The following is a 19,301-nucleotide window of genomic DNA, read 5'->3' as shown; positions in this document are numbered from 1 at the left end:
AAAAAAAAAAAAAAATCCAAACCATTAATAATTTGAAATCCAAATTGGGAAAAAGGGCAAATCATGAAAAACAAACCTTGGAATCGTGAAACCATGCTCATGGTAGCTCTGGCATGTTTACAAGCTCCATAAACGAATCTGGTGACTTGTGTGGCAGCGTGTGTTATTGTGTGGTGGGGTAGAGGTTCGAGCAAGAGGAAGCAGAGCTGCAAAGGAGATTTTTCATTTTGGTCTAATCAGCATTTGTGAATTGGGATTTAAGAGTATGTTATTGACTGCAATAAGGTGTTTTTGGCTTTTATTGAAATAATGACGTGGTGTGGTCTCATTGGCTGGTGTAAAACACTGGTTTTATGCCAACTCCAGGCCTAATTTATTCTCATTAAAAAAAAAGTCATGTGATTAAAATTACACATAGATAATCTCTTTAATCACCACATGGACCTCACATGCGCGAGATGCTATGGGATGGCACACATGAATGTGATATAGATAAAACCCTAGTCCTCATTAAGCCCACTTTTTTAGCATATCAATGGTGACTTAAAATTGTTTATAAAAAAAAAAAAAAAATGATCTCACTCCTTAGAACAATGTGGGACTCAAAAAATACTATCTACCAAACACTTCTCTTAAACACCGTAAAAGTGAGAGTTTTGTGCATTAAGTACATTATTAGTTTAATTTATTGTAAGAAAGATCTGCATTTGTTTTTTGACATGCAAAATTACTTGATAATTTTTGAATATTTGAGACTGTAAGGTTGAAATTTATCAACCATCTTGTTGGTTTTATTATGTGCCAATTTGCTTGTAATTTAAGCACTTAGTAACCCTGTATTTAGGTGGGATTATTGTAAGGGTAGTGTGTGAGAAGATGTGAAGAAAAGCTCAAGTATGTGCAAGAAAGCAGAGTTTCACGGCTAGGACTCGCAGCTGACTGGCGACTGGCAAGCCGCCAACTACAGGCATGTGAGATGCACACATGAGGAGCTGAAGGATCACACCTGCTGTTGCACTACAGTACAAAAGTCCCAGGCTGGCCAGGCCGTTACGTCGCGACTTAAACTCGCGACTTGGACAAGCCGCGAGGTCAAGCCGCCAATCAGCCCTGTTTGGCAAAAACTATCTCTTCGTATTCCAAACACACATCACTATATATAGACCCTTATACCTACTGAATTAAGAGAGCTTCCAGAGAGAATTTTGTAAGAGAAACCCTAGAGAAAAACAAGATTGCCTCACCCCCAATCTTTACCTTAGAGACTCTACAAATTCCTCTACTCTCTTCCTCTCCATTATCATATCCTTGAGAGGCTATTGACCAAATCATTTTCTCACCACACCCACGTCTGTGAGAAAGTTCATTTGGTGCTAAGGGAAGCAATTTGTCAAATTTTGTGTAACCGTTGGATTACACGTTCTTTACACTTTTAATATACATGTCAAATTTTGTGTTAATCAGATATTATTTACTATATGATTTATAAGATTATATTTTATGCACCAAATTTTTAAAATATATAGTAACATTAGTGATATTGAGTAAGGTTGTAGCCCAAGGCTACAACCAATTTTGTAATTAAATTTTGTCCATATAAGAATACAACATTATATTATTTAAGAAGGTGATGAATTGAAGATAATTTAATATATTTTGTAATTTTAAATTAAGGTAATATTAGAAAAAATAAAATAAACAAAAAATATTAATATTACGTCATCATAATGTGCATCATATTAATGACACATCACAACAAACTAAATACCCCTCTAAAGCTTGTAAGATTAATTTAAACCGTAAGGATTTAGGGCTTGCATGACTAAGGCTCTGTTTGGGAGTTCATAAGGAAATAGAATGAAATGATCATAAGGGAATGGAAAAGAATATAATGTATTTAAGTAAGAGAAAAGAATGGAATGGAATGGAATGAAATTAAACAACCTTGATTGGATGTTTTAAAGTAAATGAATGGAAATGAATGAAAATGAATGAAATGTAAGTAATCTTGTTTAAGAGCAATATAGAGGGAATGGAATGGAATCATTTTATGCAATATTACTATTAGACCCATATTTTAAAATAAACGGTTGAATATATAAGGGTATTTTGGGAGTTTTAGTAAAAAAATCATTAAATCTAATTTCATTCCCTCCCATTCCTCCCAAATTCAGGGGAATGAAAATTTGAAGTTTTAAGAAAATAGAGAGGAATGAGTGTTCTCTCTTACCCATTCCATTGCCTCCCATTTAAACTCTCAAACAAGAGAATGAATTTTTCATTCTCTCCATTAAAACTCTCAAAAAAGAAAAAGAAAAAATATTCTAAAATTATTCTTTTTATTCATTCCCATTCTATTTCATTCCATTCCCTCCGAGGCCTAAAAAAGAACTCATGCTTCTTAGTTAAACGTGTAATGTTCAACTCCAACATGTTTATAAATAAAATCTATGGCATCATCTTAGACTTATAATTTACTTTAAAAGATCACAAACTGGCTGATAACCCAACTAGGAAGACCAAGTTTGGGGAGATCCTTCATAGACTCACAGAAACTAAAGCATGTAAGTATGCAACAGTGTGAAAAATGTAAATAGGTCATGCTACAGGATCAAGATGAATCTTTTTAGAGCAGATACTTTCAAATCCACATCCTGGGCAGCGACACTGAAGAAAAAAACAATAGAACTCATACAGCCACATAAGAAAGAAGGGGGTTGGAGTCTTGGAGAATGGAGATGAAGTGACATATTTTGACACTACCCCCACAATGAGACAAAGGACACCAACAAAAAATGAACTAAGTTTATTACATTTATATCGAGAAGCAGCTGCAAAGTATCTAATTAACAACACAAACTACAATTTAAACTCAAAAATTGTCACATCCTTCACGCAACAATTTGGCATGAAAAACTACAGTTCAATAACATCCTTCATGGTAATGCAAAAAACTCAAAAGATGTCACACGCTGCCCATGCAAAAACAGTTTGAATTAAAAAAATGCATACAGCTGAAAAATGTGGTAAGAAAATGAAAATGTTAAATTAAAGAAAGAGGAAAGAAACACAAGAACAAATGTAACAGAAAATATAATTGCCGATGAATTATAGGAGAAAAGTGTGAAAATTTTAAATGCAAAATTAACAGCAGATTACATAAATAGCTAATTTGCCATGATAATAATTAGTCCAAGAATTAATGTATTAGATACAAGCTCATTAAAGGAAACTTCTACTATCAACAAAAATTGCAACTTCTACTATCAACAAAAACTCAAACTAACTTGATACAGAGAATGCAATAGTAGTAGATCTAGAGCATGCCAAATACTAAGATGAACAATAAACATGGGAACTACTTGAAGATAAAACAAGGAGCTCCAGTGTCAGGGGGAAAGGGAACTATAGAAGCTTAATTTCAAATTTTTGAGAGCCGGGGGGGGTGGGGGGTTGTTTTGGTGCGCTTCTTCATTCACATTCAATAACAGAATCAAAGTGTCCTTTGTTATGATGTAAGTAAAGCGTCACAGAAAATCATAAGCCAGAAGACTAAATAATATTATCACTTTAAATCACGTGCAATTACATGTTCTGAATAACAAGAGAAATTTATGTGAAAAAAGGCTACCTGACTTGCATTTCAACTTTACATCAAAAAGGCCAACATAAAAGATAATATCAATAATTTCTAAAATTTATCTAAAGCAATACAAGTGGCTCATAAGGTTAGTTTGCTTATGATGCTTTAAGTTGTGAAAGTTCTGTTGCAGAAGGCTTTAGAAGGAAGTCATTTATGATTCGTAGCCGTTTTGCAAGAAGCTATTCATGCCTGCCCAAGTCAATCTGATCTCTTCCTTGCAGTCTGTCAATGCCAACAGAGGTAGGGTCTATGGATGCTTCTGATCTCCTGAAATCTATCTCCAGCTCCTTCTCCCTCAGTAGCAATACCATGCGCTCATTCTCTAGTTTCATTCTTTCATTCTCCAGCCTCAACCTTTCCAACTCCCAGTCTTTCTTGCTGCAGTATCTAAGCCACTTAAAATGCTGTTTCTCAAGCTCAAGAGCATGAGCCTGGAAGCTGACTTTTTGTTCTTGAAGTTGCAACATCTGTCTCTTAATCCACTCTCTTCGCTCCCATAATGACTTTGTAGGGTCTTGGAAAATCCCAGCCATTTCAGCTTCAAAACTATCAAGCTCAACAGATTGTGACCAGAAATGGCCCTCCTCTTCACTCACCTTTGCCCTCCCACTGAATTCTCCCATCCTCTCCCCATCTCCTTCAGCATTAATATCATCTTCATTATCCATTTCATCATCATCACTGTCATTATTTTCCTCAGCTTCTTCCTTGTCTGACCCATTATTGTCTTTTGAGCAACTCCCTAGAGGCAGGGAATGGCCTTGTAGATCAAGATCCTGGCAATTTGGAATCCTCTGCCCATTATGGTATGCACACATTTCTTTATAAAACAAGTGCTTTGAGCTCAATATCTTTCTAACATCTTCCTTCGCCTTTGCTGTGAGATGAGGCATTGAATCCATAAGAGCAGGGTTCTCCACCACTCTACAGCTAGTTCCCCTACCAAGAATATCATTCAACCTCTTGTATCTCTTGTTCAAGTCATTAAACTTGTCCTCACACTGCTGTGGGGAAACATGACAACCCTTGCTTATCATTATCTTTGATACTGTTTTCCACTTACCCTTCTTCTGTAAACTCCCCGATTTCCTCTTATGCCCCTCACCACCCTCAAGTGTACCATCATCACCCACACAAGCAACCACAGCTATAAGAAGCCTAACCACATTATCTGTCCATTTCATTCGCTGCCATGGTGACCCCCGTTTCCCTCCATCATTGTCACCATTCCCATCTTCCGCAAAACTTGGCTCATCTTCTTCACTCATATTGTTACAACTGGAGATATTAATGGGGGCAACTGCCTTCCCTTTGCTAAAATTCATCGAAATACCTTTCAAAATCGAGCTTTTCTCTTCCATAAGTCCAATGGGGTGGTGGTCACATTCAAGGCCACTCATCACATTCACCTGATTTTGATGTCTTAACAAAGGATGACCCAATTGGGTCTGTTGGTGTCTATGAATTGACGATTCAAGGTCTAATATCGCCCCATTCGGACCAGACAAAAACCCACCTCCCAAACCCGAACTGTCCATTTTTCCCAAACTTAACCCCAAAACCTTAAATCTCTTTCTCAATGCTCACAGAAAGTAGGAATAGAAAACAAACTAAAATTTTGAATTTTTACAATCAAGAAAACAAAATAACCAAACTGCACCAAGCCGTACACAACTACTTAACTTGAATGAGTTTACTTTTCCATCATCAGCAACAAAGCAACCAAAACATCATTAAAAAAAAAAAAATACAAACCCAAATCCTATTTTCCTTCCATTATATTACCAATCAAACAAAAGGGTCATCAGAAAAAGTGACAAAAATTCCACAAAACCCAGAACAGATTAGACTCTCTTACAACAACTCCATGCCTCCTCCATCTATATTTCATATTAGTCATAAGCTAAAAAACTCTGGAAACCATATATATACACCAATCAAGATTCAAACTTTTCTCTCTCTCCAAAATACTACATTTATTTAAGCATATTTACACAAGGAAATACCAAGTTATTGAACCAAGAATTTCCCAGATAACAAAAAAATTTAAAACAAATAAATAAATAACAGCTTGGGCTTTTTAAAGCCTACCTTTTGATGATCCACAAAGGGCAGTTTAATTACACAGACAGAAAGGGTTTTGACTGAACAGTGAAATGAGTTTAGAGAGAGAGAGAGAGAGAGAGTTGGAAGCCTTGGGAGTCGTCAAAACTCAAAACTCGGTTTGATGGAAGTATGGAACACGGTGTTATGCAACGTGTTGAGGCACTGTTCGTCGGTGATAGGTGCCTTTGTCACAAACACTGTGCACTAATTCAGATTCCTCGACACTGAAAAGTTAATAATAATATAATATTACCCAATAGGCTATAGACTATAAAGGTGTTCTATCTCTATTGGTCTTTGGGAAGAATATTGTCCCCTATAAGGAATATTGAATAATAACCAGCCTCCAAAACTATTTATTTATCTCCATTATTTAGGAGAAATTATTATTATTATTATTATTATTATTATTATTATTAGTAGTAGTCTCTCAAAACAAAACAAAAATGTATTATTAGGCTTTTTCTTAATTAAGGGAAAAAAAACAAGGTGTTACTTAATAGTTTGTACGGTAACACGCTTACCTCTCACGTAAGGATTAAAGCCAATGTATTTGATCTTTATTGGCCTTTAGAAAGAATTTTATCGTTTATAATAGATATTGAGAATTTTTTTTTTAAATAACAATAAATATTAAAATATTTAGTTAGTTGTCACGTTGCATAAGAAAATTGAAAACTAGCATCTCGAGTATCTAAAACTCAAGTTCCAAGATAAAAATCAAGTTTTTAAGGCTTGATTAGTAAAAAAAATCCAAGTAAAAATCGAGTTTTAAAAACTCGAGTTCGGAAAACGCCGCTATAGGGCTTAAAAACGTCACTATAGGGCTTAAAAAATGGAGTTATTAAAAAATTTAGCAGGAAAACGCCGCTATAAGACTTTAAAATGTCAGTATAGGGTATAAAAACGCCACTATAGGGCTTCCTGAACCTTGTATTGAACACTTATGAAAAAATTTTGCAGGAAAACGCCGCTATAGGGATTTAAAACGTCACTATAGGACTTAAAAACGCCACTATAGGGGCGATAAAACTAAAAAAATTTTTGCATGGAACTCGAGTTTCTAAAACTTGAGATTTATGTAAATGGATCTCGATTTTTTAAAACTCGAGATGTCTACTTTCCCTTATAGTTTCAAGTGTTGCCTAACTAACTATATACAAATCATTTTCAAAGCTATTCTGCACATTCCCCCTAGATATTGAACAATGACCTATAACTCTCTTCAAAAAAAAAACAATAATGACCTATAACTATTTATAATTTATATACATATTTTGTCTACAAAGGTGGTTCATTATAAAAGGTTGTTGTGATACAGCCTATACTCATACAACATTGTTCTTGTCAATTCACATAGCTGAGGACATCTTTGTGTCTTTAGTGATAACAATCGAACTTGCTCATATGTGGATGATCAATGATTGTTGGATCAAATATTCAATGGAGATGTTGGAAAGACAATTGAAATCTCTCTCAATGTTTTCTCTCTATTTTGCCATCATTTTTCTCTTTGAAAGTTAGGGTTAAAATTTCACTTTTATATGTGAAAAAGATTAGGGTTGAGGTAGCCGTAAAATCTACCCTAAAAGGAACTAATTTGTAACCTTTCATAAATGGTTTTGCCCGAGCAAGGGACAGGTGAAGGACTGACAAAACACTTTGCATGAATTTATTTTTCATCTGAGCCAGCTCTACAATCTTGCACATTAAACAATAGCTTCACCCTTAAATCCTTTTTACACCCTTTATAAAAATACAAAGCAGATAACCCAAATTTAAAACACTTTTATAATGGAATATGCCAACACTAATTTGCCTTACAATTTTAAAAAGTTTTATTGTCATTTAATGGATAGAAAATGCTATAGTAAACTAAATTTATAAAATACCATCATGTAATGTATATAGCATTTTAGAGCATCCACATCAGTTGATGGATACTCTTCTATAATACAAAAACTCCTTCATTTTACACATTTTGGCCAAAAAAACACCCACATCAGTGGGTGTAAAGTTGTGGGTGCTGATCATTCTTCTCTCTCCTACGTCTGACTCTCATCTCATCTCAACTCTCTATTTCTCATTTCATCACCACAGCTCTCTTTCTCTCATCTCAACTCTATGGGCGCTGATTAGCTTCTCCTTCTTCTTCAAAATCTCAGGCTTCGAAGATGAAGACGACGATAGCTCAGCGAAGATCTCGCGCGCCACAGACTGAGTCCGATCGGCGAGTTTGGGTGGCGAGTGAGTTGGGAACACCGATCAGCCTCTCCGATCCAACAATCCTTTTGGAACAGAGACGGTGACGAAGAATTGATCAGACATTGAAGGCGAAGCTCGAACACGGAGAATTGATCAAATTTACTATTTGGATTTTTTGTGGGGCTTGGAATTTCTGTGGGGGTGATGGTGGTTGATGATTGTGGGTTTGATGGTGGTGGTTGGGTGGCTGGTGGCTGGGTGTGGGTGATTTTGGGTTTGTGTTGAGTTTGTGAGAGGGTTCTAAAGAGGAGGAGAGGTAAAGAAATAATAAAAAATGTAAAAAATAAATAAATATTTTATTGAATAAACGTGTAAAATAAATAAATTGATGTGGGTATTTTGTAAAAATAGACGCGTAAAATAGAAAAAATATATTTTTTCTTTTAAAATAGATAAAAAAATTTGTAAGAACATATGTGGTTGCTCTTACCTATCCAAAATAACACATTTTCGAATTCTAAAGAAAATCATAAAATAAATCCTTTTTTTCCCTGACAACACAATTAAACGAATGAAAACAGGCAAGGAACTGTCTCATCATCCCCTGGGAGGACAACACAGGAGCAATAAAGAGGATGGTATTTAGGGTGGGGAATGGGGATGGGGACGGTTCCCCCATCTTTAATAACAGAGAAACTGTTTGACCAATGCATGGCGTTACACATGTCCTTACAACATTGGCTACATACATTCCAAGAACAGAAGATGACAAAAGGGGACATATCCCTAACAACAGTGGCTACGCATTTAACCCAAAAAAAAAAAAAAAAAACAACAACACATTTACTCCCATAAAAATAAAAAATAAAAAAAAAACACACACACACATTATTACATATGAGTAGTGTCTTTCGCACAAATTACGCTGAACTGAAATTGTGTTTTAAAGTCTAAGATTTCGGTTCAAAAGATAATTTGTGCGTACTGTGTTTGCAATAATGTATGTACTAACAATTAGCCGGTTTATATGTGTGTGTTTAAATATCAACAAAAAATTAAAATTATTTTACTATTCGGTTTATTTTTGTTATTATTTATGGGTCTTACTGCACTATTTGGTACTATATATAGACATCGCTATACTATTTTAATTAATTTTTACCTTTATTTACAGTACTTTCAACAATAAATTTTCAGTTTCACCAAAATAAGCAGTATCTAAAAAACCCATAATTTAAGAAGAAAACATGACAAAAGGCATGTCTTGGTGCTCTCCCCTACAGCTACAAGCTATGCCTTCAGGGCAATTTCTACTCAATATAGAAACGCATAGCTCTAATGTCTTAAGAATGTTCATGCAAATCTTGGCAAAGAATATTAGTAATTGCCATAATCTTTTTTCATTAAATATATCAAAACAAAACTAAATGATGTTAATTCTAGGTAATTGCCATAATTCTAGTTTGCTCATTTTCTAATCTCAATTTCATTAAAAGCAATCATATTTTGAGTTACATTTACAAGAACCAAAAATAATATTGATAATGGCAAACTGTGTCAGCATCACCACATTAAGAATAATTGGATTTCTCATTTGAGACAATGTTAAAAACTAATAGAGTTGCATCAAACATTCATATCACGTGACAAACATATTGATAACGAGATTCCCGCCAAACATCTCAAGCTTGATGCAAAATACCAATCTATTTTGCTCTTTTTTCGATCTCTATTTCATTAAAAAGCAGTTATATTTTGAATTGCATTACTGTAACTATATCTAACTATAATCTGCAAGCCAAGTATTGCACATAATATGCATATTGGAAATCTTTAAGAAATAAAGCTTGTAAAGTTGTAGTCCATTCTATTCACTCCACATCTTACTAGCTCCACCATATCCTTATTCTACAATGCATACTCTTTTATAGTTAATGCAGTAGTATCTTTGACATAAAAAAATTAAAAAACTTCTCCATTGAAACCACGTTTATCAACATTCCTCAACATAATTTCCATTTCCTTGCTTTCAACTCATCCCAAGCTTCATCAATGATAATGCAAGATTTTTGTGACCATAGTTTCTTCACAGATCATACCCACACTACAATTGCAAGATATGCAAAGTCTTCTTTTAAAATATGTGTGATGTGAAGAAATTAGGTATGATCTGGGGAGAAATTTGCATATCCATTGTTGGTGGAGAGACTACAGAATGTGACACATAACCAGTCAACCAAATGTTAGATTCATTAATCATACTGCACAGTAAAACCCAAAGCTCCTCGAAAAGCATTTCATTATTTATACTACTATAAGGCCACCAAATTACAACTTCTACAATTCTATGCATTTCAGTTGCATATAAACAACCAGAGAGGGTGAGAGGTAACTTTTGATGGTCAAAGAGGGGGATGAAAAGAGATTATAAAAGAGAGAGAATTTTCAGCCTGACTGAAAAACTAGAAAGAGAATGGGAACACGGGAACAACCCCAAATTGATATGCCATCAGGAGAGAAGTGAAGGCCACCTCATTCTTTTTCAGAGAGGCCAATTCTTTCTCTTTTAGGGGGGTTGGGGGGAAGAGGAGGGGACCTCCCACATTACATTGCCCTGGACCACAGTACTAGTTCTGAATCCTATGAATCAATCTGCCTGATTATTGAGCATAAAAGTTATAAGCTCTACCCAATTCAATTAGAAAAAGCTGTGCTAATAATACAGGTGATATTTACCCTCTAATGATCCGAGAAATTACATTATACATCACGATTACAACCCCACTGCAGCAATCTATCTTTAGTTAAGAATTGATTTTTTATTGTAAGTCAATCAATGAAACTATTAGGCATGGCTTTGTAGTACTACACCAGCTTCAACCAAGCATTGATAGGCATGGCTCCTATGGCATTCTAGCATGCAAAGGCTTCTTATAAGACTGCAATAAGAGGGAAGAACAAACCACACTAATGGATGAAGCAGCCATGCAAGCACCTGCAAGCCAAGGTGGTAAGCGAATTCCAGTGAAGGGGAACAAAATTCCAGCAGCGATTGGCATGCCAAGGATGTTGTAGCCAAGGGCCCAAACGTAGTTAAGCCGAATTCGGGACATAGTCTTTCTAGAGAGATCAATGGCTGTAACCACATCTTCCAAGTTACTCTTGATAAGAACTATATCGGCTGCTTCTATAGCTACATCAGTTCCAGCACCAATTGCCATGCCAACATCTGCTGCAGCTAAAGCCGGTGAGTCATTTATTCCATCTCCAACCATTGCCACAGCCATTCCTTTCATCTGCATCCAACATCAGTTGAACAAGTCAAATAAGACCAAAATTAAAATAGGACGTGAGTAAATAGATTAATGAGATCACAGTTCAATAGCAATCAGATCACATCCAATTCATCACCATTCAATCAGTTCAAAAAAAAAAAAATGTATTAAAAGTCTATGAACCACTTGGACTCCAGAAGAACTAACTTTGGTTGGTAGTCCACTAATCTGAAAATCGGTCCCAAATATTATAATTCTTTTGATTTGTAATACTTTTAAAACCTGTGTACAAATTTTGTAATTTTAAACTGATAAATTTGCTGGAACCTATTAATAAGTTATCGAACTGTGATTTAGAAGATGGGGGCTCCAAGCACGAGCAATAGAAGTAAGGCGTTTAAATTTTGCATGCCCCACTAAGTGTCATCAAGATCTTTTTCTAAATGGTTCTCAAAAAAAAAAAAGATCTTTTTCTAAATGAACAATAAATGCTACCACAATTATCAAAATAAAATTTAAACATAATTATCATCAAAGTTAATGATATATGGATCCAAAACTTATTGGTTTGTATGGCTACAGAACTATTGCCGATGAATATAAAGCTTGGGAAGGCTGCACAAAGCTACATCTGTAGAGCAGCTAGTCATATTTATCTAAAGCTGAGTAAGATAATGCGCAAGTGAGAAAAACAAAACAGAGCAGGCTCACAAAATGCTGAAAACAAAACTGATGGAGTTCAAATATTATGCAAAATGCAATGAATCACATCAATTATCATGGAAAGCTTAAAAGCCACATCTAGAAATTTGTAATAATTTTTAATTCCAGTTAGTTGTATTAGCAAAGATCTCTAACTGGAAAGCACCCCCTCCACCAATAAAAAAGGGGATAGAGAGTAAGATCATAGGTTCAAGGCTATTGAATGCCTGTGTAATTTCCCAATCCACCAGAAAATTCCTCTCTATAACCTTCCACTAACCAGCTCAAATGATACTAATATGCAAAAAGAAATGGAAAGATGCCTTTTTGGTACCCTGGAGGTCAGATTTCCACTCAAACCAAGTAACCAAACTATTAGAATTTGATTATTGGTGTGTTTCCTCTCTCTCTCTCTCTCCCTCTCTCTCTCTCTCTCTCTCTCTCTCTCTATATATATATATATATATATTGAAATAATACTTGTACACAATCCAAAATGGTGAAAATAACATGATGAGGTAACAGGACTCTTTGTTCAAAGATTATAAAGGTCCAATTGCACGCATGGCATGCTGAGGAATTAAAAACTTAATATATTTTTCTTTCAGGAGCAGCTGTCTTTTTTTTTTTCTTTTTTTTTTTGTTGATGAATTGATGAATCTTTTTTCCCTAATTTCAATAGTTATTCAGCCATCATAATCATTTCCCAATTATACTGTCACCTTACCAATTACTCATTGACAACTACCTTTCAAAAGAGATTTATATACCATACTGCACTGTGTCAACATGGTAAATTGACCAAATTAGCTTACCTGCAATTCTTTGATCTTGTCAGCTTTTCCCAGTGGATCAGTCTCAGCAAACACCTTGTCAATGCCAACCTCATTAGCAATGGCAGTTGCAGTAGCCAAGTTATCACCGGTCACCATGACACTTGAGATGCTCATTGAGCGGAGGTAAGAGATGACAAGCTTAGCCTCTGGCTTCACTGGATCAGTTACAGCAAAAGCTCCAGCAACCTTCCCATCAATGGCCACTAACACGCATGTTCGAGCGAGTTGCTCATTTTTTGAAATATAATCATCAACCTCAGGACCAATTGGGACTTTACAAGCTCGCATCAGCCTCTTGTTCCCTACCAAAACTGTTGCATCACCGACTTTGCCACTAACACCCGCTCCTGTGTGCACCTCAAATTCCTTCACCTCTGTGAAATGCTTTGCGTGGGACCCAATCTTTTGACGGTATCTCTTAGCATGTTCCACCACAGCTTTTGCCATAGGATGCTCACTGTTTACCTAACAAATGTGGAAAATAAGTTCAAGAAATCATTCTATTTCTATGTCTAATTTACTTATCAAATAGAAATCAGGCCAAGTTCTACGCATACAATACAGACCTTGCTGTTGTACTACAAAAGATCTTTCAAAAAATGCATATGACAATCTGAATTTCATATCAAAATTTAGCCACCAACCTCTGCAGCGGTAGCCAAATCACAAAACTCCTCCATGGAGTAACCGGAAAAGGGCACTGCACTGACTACTTCTGGTTTTCCAACTGTCAGTGTCCCTGTTTTATCAAAAACAACTGTTTTCACCTGCATTATCAACCAAGGAAACACAAATGGCAGGTTAAAAAATTCTTTTTTTTTTAAAGTGTTAAAAAATCCTTTCTACTCCAAAGCAAAAAGTGACATAAATTGAAATTCAACTTGCAAGACTATGGCTCAAATTGTAATAAAGTTTAAAATAAATAAATAAATAAAATTTTAAAAAAGAACAGAAGGAAATGACCATTTGCCAAAGGAGGGGGAGGTTAAAAATATCACTAGATGAAGGATAAAATTTGTCAAACAGTTGAATATCAATAGGCTATGTTAGTGGAACATTTGGTGATATGATAACCAGACAAACTCTAGGCAAGCAACCTCCATTAATATAAATGAGCGAGAAACAGCTCCCAGCCTTGGGAGATTTACAGAATTTGGCATTGAGCACTGATCCCGTGATGCAAATCTGATGGTACTCTGAATTTTCAGGTATGATTTGTCAAACATAGCTTTTAATACTAAAAATTGGAACGGCATACTTTGTGGATAGCCAGGCTAGCAGGAACAAGAATATGTTAAGGGATTTCACACATTAGCAAAAACAACCTGTAAAATAAAACCAATACTGTTAAACAGATTTGGTTGTCCACTAGACAAAAGTGGATTTACCTTATGAGCCTTTTCAAGTGCATTTCCTCCCTTGATAAGCACACCTTGTGAAGCACCCTTCCCTGTGGCAACCATGACCGCTGTAGGGGTTGCTAGTCCCAAAGCACACGGGCAGGCAACCACTAGCACTGAAATACCAAACTGCAGGGCGAGCTCAAATTTATTAGTTGCTTCTGGTATCCAATATTCAGGATAAACACCAGCTTGTCCGGTGATAAACCATCCCAGCCATGTTAAAAATGCTGCAGCAACGACCTGATATGGGGTGAAAAAAAGAAATTACTTTTCCAATGAACAGTAGTCAATTTACAGGAAACCAAGGGAACCAGTGTCTCCAGAAGGTTTCAAAAGCAAATCAAGCAGTGAAATTAGTCAATTTACCAAGCTGTGTGTGTATCCAATTTCTATGTCTTATGGAAAACTGGTTCACTTTCCATAATATGCATCCATAAACTCAGTCTTCTAGAGAGAAGTAGACTTGAAGAGTCGCTTATAGAATGCCTACTAAGTGAAGACTTTCCANTTATTATTATTTTCATCAAATCTAGAATTGTGAAATAGTGCTCCTAATACTTAGACACAATTTGTTATCAGTTATCACTAAATTCAAAATTTCAAATAGCATTCTACAATGCATTGAATGAAGAGGCTCATTCTAATTCTTATTGTTATTTATTAAATTTGCAATGTCAATATAGTTTTATAACATGTATTATCCCCACTTAATAAATTGTACTTTTGGAGTGGTTTGATTATATCATAATTTTGTTTATAAACTTAAATTTGCATATCAACTTACATATGTATGAGTCTTTCAGTCACTAGGAATGTGGGGTCTCCTACTTCGCCTAGGCTGTAGAAGTTTTGTCCCTTCTTTGAATGAGAGTTTGTTTCTATGCTTTTGTTCTCAAGGAGTATCAAGTATAATCCACAAGCTAGTTGTAATCTGTTCTTTGTTTGTGTGGGGGGGGGGGGGGGGGGGGGGGGGGGAGGAGTAAAGACATGAAAACTGTGACTTTCAACAGAAAAACTCTTTAAAATAGCATATTACATATCAGAAATCCAAGGGAGAAAAACTCACTGTAGGAACAAAAAACCTCGATATCTTGTCTGCTAGTTTCTGAACAGGAGCTCTGGCAAGCTGTGCTGCTTCAACAAGTTGAACAATTTGGGAAAGTGTAGTCTCTGACCCAACATGAGTGGCCTTAACCAGTAAGCATCCATTCTCATTCATAGTGCCACCAATAACCTGGTCAAGGCATTAGTACAATTTAGAATACATTCAAATGTTACTCATCAACAAAGAAGAAGACACAGTACCTTGTCACCAGGTCCTTTAGCTATGGGTATTGCCTCTCCTGTAATCATGCTTTCATTAACATGGCTCTGCCCATCAATAACAATGCCATCAACAGGAACTTTTGCACCTGGAACAATCTTAATTATGTCATTTTTTTGTAATAACTGAGTGCTAATTTCTTCCTCAGAGACAACATTTCCATCATTGTCCAATGTCAACAGATGAGCTGTATCAGGAGCAAGGTCAGTCAACTTTGATAAAGCATCTGATGTCTTTCCTTTAGCCAGAACTTCCAGATATTTCCCTAAGAGAATGAAGGATATCAACATGGCACTTGTTTCAAAGAAATCCTGCCCCTCAAATTTGTCTGAAGTCAATGCTTTTAACACTATATACATGGAGTAAAAATATGCGGCATTGGTGCCTAGAGCAACTAGAACATCCATGTTAGCTGATTTTCGTCTCAAAGCATAATATGATCCCACATAAAACCTGACAAGGATAACCAAAGCCAAACAATTATTGGGCTCAGAAAGGTATTTGCTTATTAATAATTCTTAGAAACAGATATACTCAAGTTGAGGCTATATTATTAGTAAAAACTACTAGTTGTGTACCTTCGACCAATGATGAACTGCACAGGTGTACAAAGAATCCACCTTAGAAGTATCCCAATGGTGAGCATGTTGTGAATCTTATAATCCAACCAGTTCCCGTAAGAAGGAAGCATCGGGAGTAACATGGAGAAGACAAATACTGGAACTGAAAATATGCAGCTCAAGAAAAACTGGTCCCTATAAATCCGAATTTCCTGCTGCTGCTCAGCTTCTCTTCGAATTGGAGCAACAAACAAGCTTGCATTATATGATTTGGAGCCATTTCCAGCTTCTTTAATGCAATTAATAAGAGACCTTGGACCAGTGAGGTCTGGGTCATAGGCAACAGTAATCTTATTTTCTTCCAAGTTCATTTCAACATGAGTCACACCTACAACTGACTCAAGCGAGGAACGAATAATGGTCAAATCTTCTGGAGAATTAACTCCTTCAACTGTCAAATGCACTTTGTTTGCATCATTTTCCGAGCTAATGAGTTCAGCTCCAAACCCTGCATCTTCAATTGCTTCAATGATGCAATCAGTATCAGTGAGGTTAGGATCAAAGTGGACCTTTGCTTCTTCAAGGGCCAGACCAACCACTGCTGTTTTCACTCCATCAATCATTTGAAGGGCACGTTCAATAGACTCAGAGCAGCTAGTGCATGCCATTCCTTTAATCCTAAGTCTGCATACTGATATGTCTTGCTCTGGAAACTCATCAACTGGAAAACCTGCTTCTTCTATGGCTTCCTTGATTTTTTTTACCTAAATAAAAATCACATTATTAATTTTTCCAGCCTCTAAGAATAAATATAGGAGTTACAAATTAGGATTTAAGCAACCAGAAATGGACCAGAAGAAAATCATTCCTTGTGTGAAATAAATATAAATTCTGCATCATCCTGAAAATTGCAAGTAAATTCACTTTAGCAAAGAACCAGTTTCTTTCAGAAAAAATTAAAATCTTGGGGAGGGTCACCTTTTGTTTAACATTTTCTTGGATGGCAATTTGTAGGCATGCACATACACACACATACAATCACAGAGAGGCAAAATCAAGGTCACATATCTCCACACGCACACAGTGATGTATATTTCACGCTGTTACATTTTAAGATTTCAAGTATCCTCTTCTTTTCCTCCGGTCTCCTTAGCATCCAAATGGTTTAAAAACAGATTTATGTTTTGGTAGAAGAAAAGAGGAATGAAATCTGAACTTGGTATCTCAAATTCCCTTAAAATAATAAGTTAAGCATCAAAATCAAGTTCATATATTCATACACTATTCTCTACATCAGAATGATCAAGAAATCATTAAATAGAGAAAAAAAAAAAAAAAAAAAACCTTGAAAATTTAACTACAGCTGTCAAAAATCACAAATATATGGAAGGAGTGGTGCACATGTAGCAAGGCTGTGAAACTCAATTAGATTTAAAATCATTATGAGATGATAAACACTTAACAGAGCTTTGGAACATAAATTCTTCAGTAAGTTCACAAAGATCACTTACCTTGATGAGCTCTGGAATATAATTGATGGCAGCAAGGCCTTGAAGTGGTGAAACAACAGCGTTCTCAATCCCATCAAGCTTTTGCAGCAAAGATTCTACAGTTGTTGAACATGATGCACACTTGATTTCCCCTATTTTAAACTTAACCTGTCCTAATTTTCCTTTCTTTGTTGTTAGTTGGTTGAGGGATATCAACCACAAAATCATCCGAAGACTTCAATAGTGGCACATTAAGATCATCCTTCCCGTTAACCTCCATAATTCTCGACTCAAGTCACTCAATCCTAAACAACAAATGAAAAAGAATAATTACTCAATATACAATACCAAGTACTACACTGTCCCAACACACAAGGTCATGATCATCAAATTGCAGGATATTAGACAACAACATTGATCCACAAACATTCCAAATAACTCCCAAAGCCTAAAAAATTCATTTTTTCCTAATAAAGAAAAATGGATCCCATTAATTTACACATTGATATTCTTCTCAGCTCACAACAAATAAATAAATAAACGCGCATAGTTGACTAATTCAACAAGCAAATCAAAGTCCCAGTGCTTGTTCCTGAGAAATTTTATCCCAAGGCATTTTAGAGAATTCTAATTTTGTTTAAATTGAGGAATAGAAACAGTATACGTAGAAATACACTGTTTTACAATGGAAATCATTTTTAGAAAATTGCGATTGCAGTCAAGTTTTGAAATTTTTAAATAAAAAAAAAAAAAAAAAAAAATCTTGATAGAGATAAAATATACTAATTAATTTAAAGTTCTTCTTTGGCCCAATTATCGATTATGTGATTTACCTTTTATGAATCGGTATTAATTCAATGATTGACTAGAGTTACAATTTCACCAAATTCATCAGCTCAAATCACAAAACACAATATCAAACATAATCAATCAAAAAAAAAAAAAACTTATGACCTAATAATCTCTCAAACCACAAACAGTAATAACAATATTAAAAAATAACAACTAAAATCAAATCAAAGTCCCACAATAATTCTAAAAATTGATTACAGTTGCAGTTTCACAAAATTCACCAGCTCAACCATAAAAAAAAAATTTATTAAAAAAAAAAAAAAACTCAAGTAAACACTAAAAACAAAAAATTCAAACCTTATAATAAGCTCTCAAACCACAAACAACTTTAAAAATAAAATCAAAAAATTAAAATCAAAATCAAAGCTTTGATTTTATCAAAGATTAACCAAGCAACCCCAAAAAATTAATTAAATCAGAAATTTGAGATAATAAGACAGAGTCAATGCCTATTGGATTAAGTCGCTTTCAGTGATTATGATTACGATGTTAACGATGATGACTAGGGTTTTTGAGAATTAGGGTTTTCGGTGAAAATATATGTGTAAGAGCTAAGAAAAGAGGGATTAGGGTTTGAGAGAAAAATACCAGAAGCAGAGGGATGGTTTGAGTGGTAAAGTCGGCGAGAGAGAGTTCTGCGTTTGTGGATCTTTTTTTTTTTTTTTTTTGGGGGGTTTTTGGAGGGCTTTGTCTTTATATACTCCTCTCTTTCTCTCTCTGCTTTTTAAATATTTGAAAATCTTAACGGCTTACCGCTTATGTTACATTCCCGGTACATAATTGTAACCACTGGCAACTCACAGATTTTTTTTTGTATTTAGGGTAATGATAAATAATTATAAGAGCACGTAAGAGATTTCTAAAAATGTTGTTTAAATTTTATAAAAGAGAGGTGCTACATCAAC

The 19,301-nt window shown here is 35.2% G+C and overlaps 2 protein-coding genes across 2 annotated transcripts; both read right to left on the bottom strand.

Moving 5' to 3' along the window:
• Positions 1-3,537: 3,537 nt before the first annotated feature.
• LOC112019099 (uncharacterized) lies at positions 3,538-5,873 on the bottom strand. Its single transcript, XM_024051624.2, has one exon. It carries the CDS (start codon positions 5,179-5,181, stop codon positions 3,823-3,825), a length of 1,359 nt encoding a protein of 452 aa, XP_023907392.1. The 5' UTR covers positions 5,182-5,873; the 3' UTR covers positions 3,538-3,822.
• Positions 5,874-10,426: 4,553 nt separating this feature from the next.
• On the bottom strand, positions 10,427-19,093 carry LOC112019088 (copper-transporting ATPase HMA4). Its single transcript, XM_065782355.1, is given in 10 exon segments — positions 10,427-11,250; positions 12,747-13,232; positions 13,412-13,534; positions 14,156-14,410; positions 15,237-15,404; positions 15,476-15,947; positions 16,073-16,818; positions 17,566-17,712; positions 17,714-17,849; positions 18,985-19,093. Coding segments are annotated over 9 exon segments (2,901 nt in total). The 5' UTR covers positions 17,825-17,849; positions 18,985-19,093; the 3' UTR covers positions 10,427-10,857.
• Between the last annotated feature and the right edge of the window lie 208 nt (positions 19,094-19,301).

This window comes from Quercus suber, unplaced genomic scaffold, assembly GCF_002906115.3.
Source record: "Quercus suber isolate HL8 unplaced genomic scaffold, Cork oak 2.0 scaffold_299, whole genome shotgun sequence".
In the NCBI taxonomy this organism is placed as follows: domain Eukaryota; kingdom Viridiplantae; phylum Streptophyta; class Magnoliopsida; order Fagales; family Fagaceae; genus Quercus; species Quercus suber.
The sequence above is the reverse complement of the archived record's forward strand: the minus strand, read 5'-3'. Positions and strand labels throughout refer to the sequence as shown.

Bases quoted from the DNA above. Each gene is read 5' to 3' on its own strand.
- LOC112019099 (XM_024051624.2), bottom strand. From the start codon at position 5,181: ATGGACAGTTCGGGTTTGGGAGGTGGGTTTTTGTCTGGTCCGAATGGG.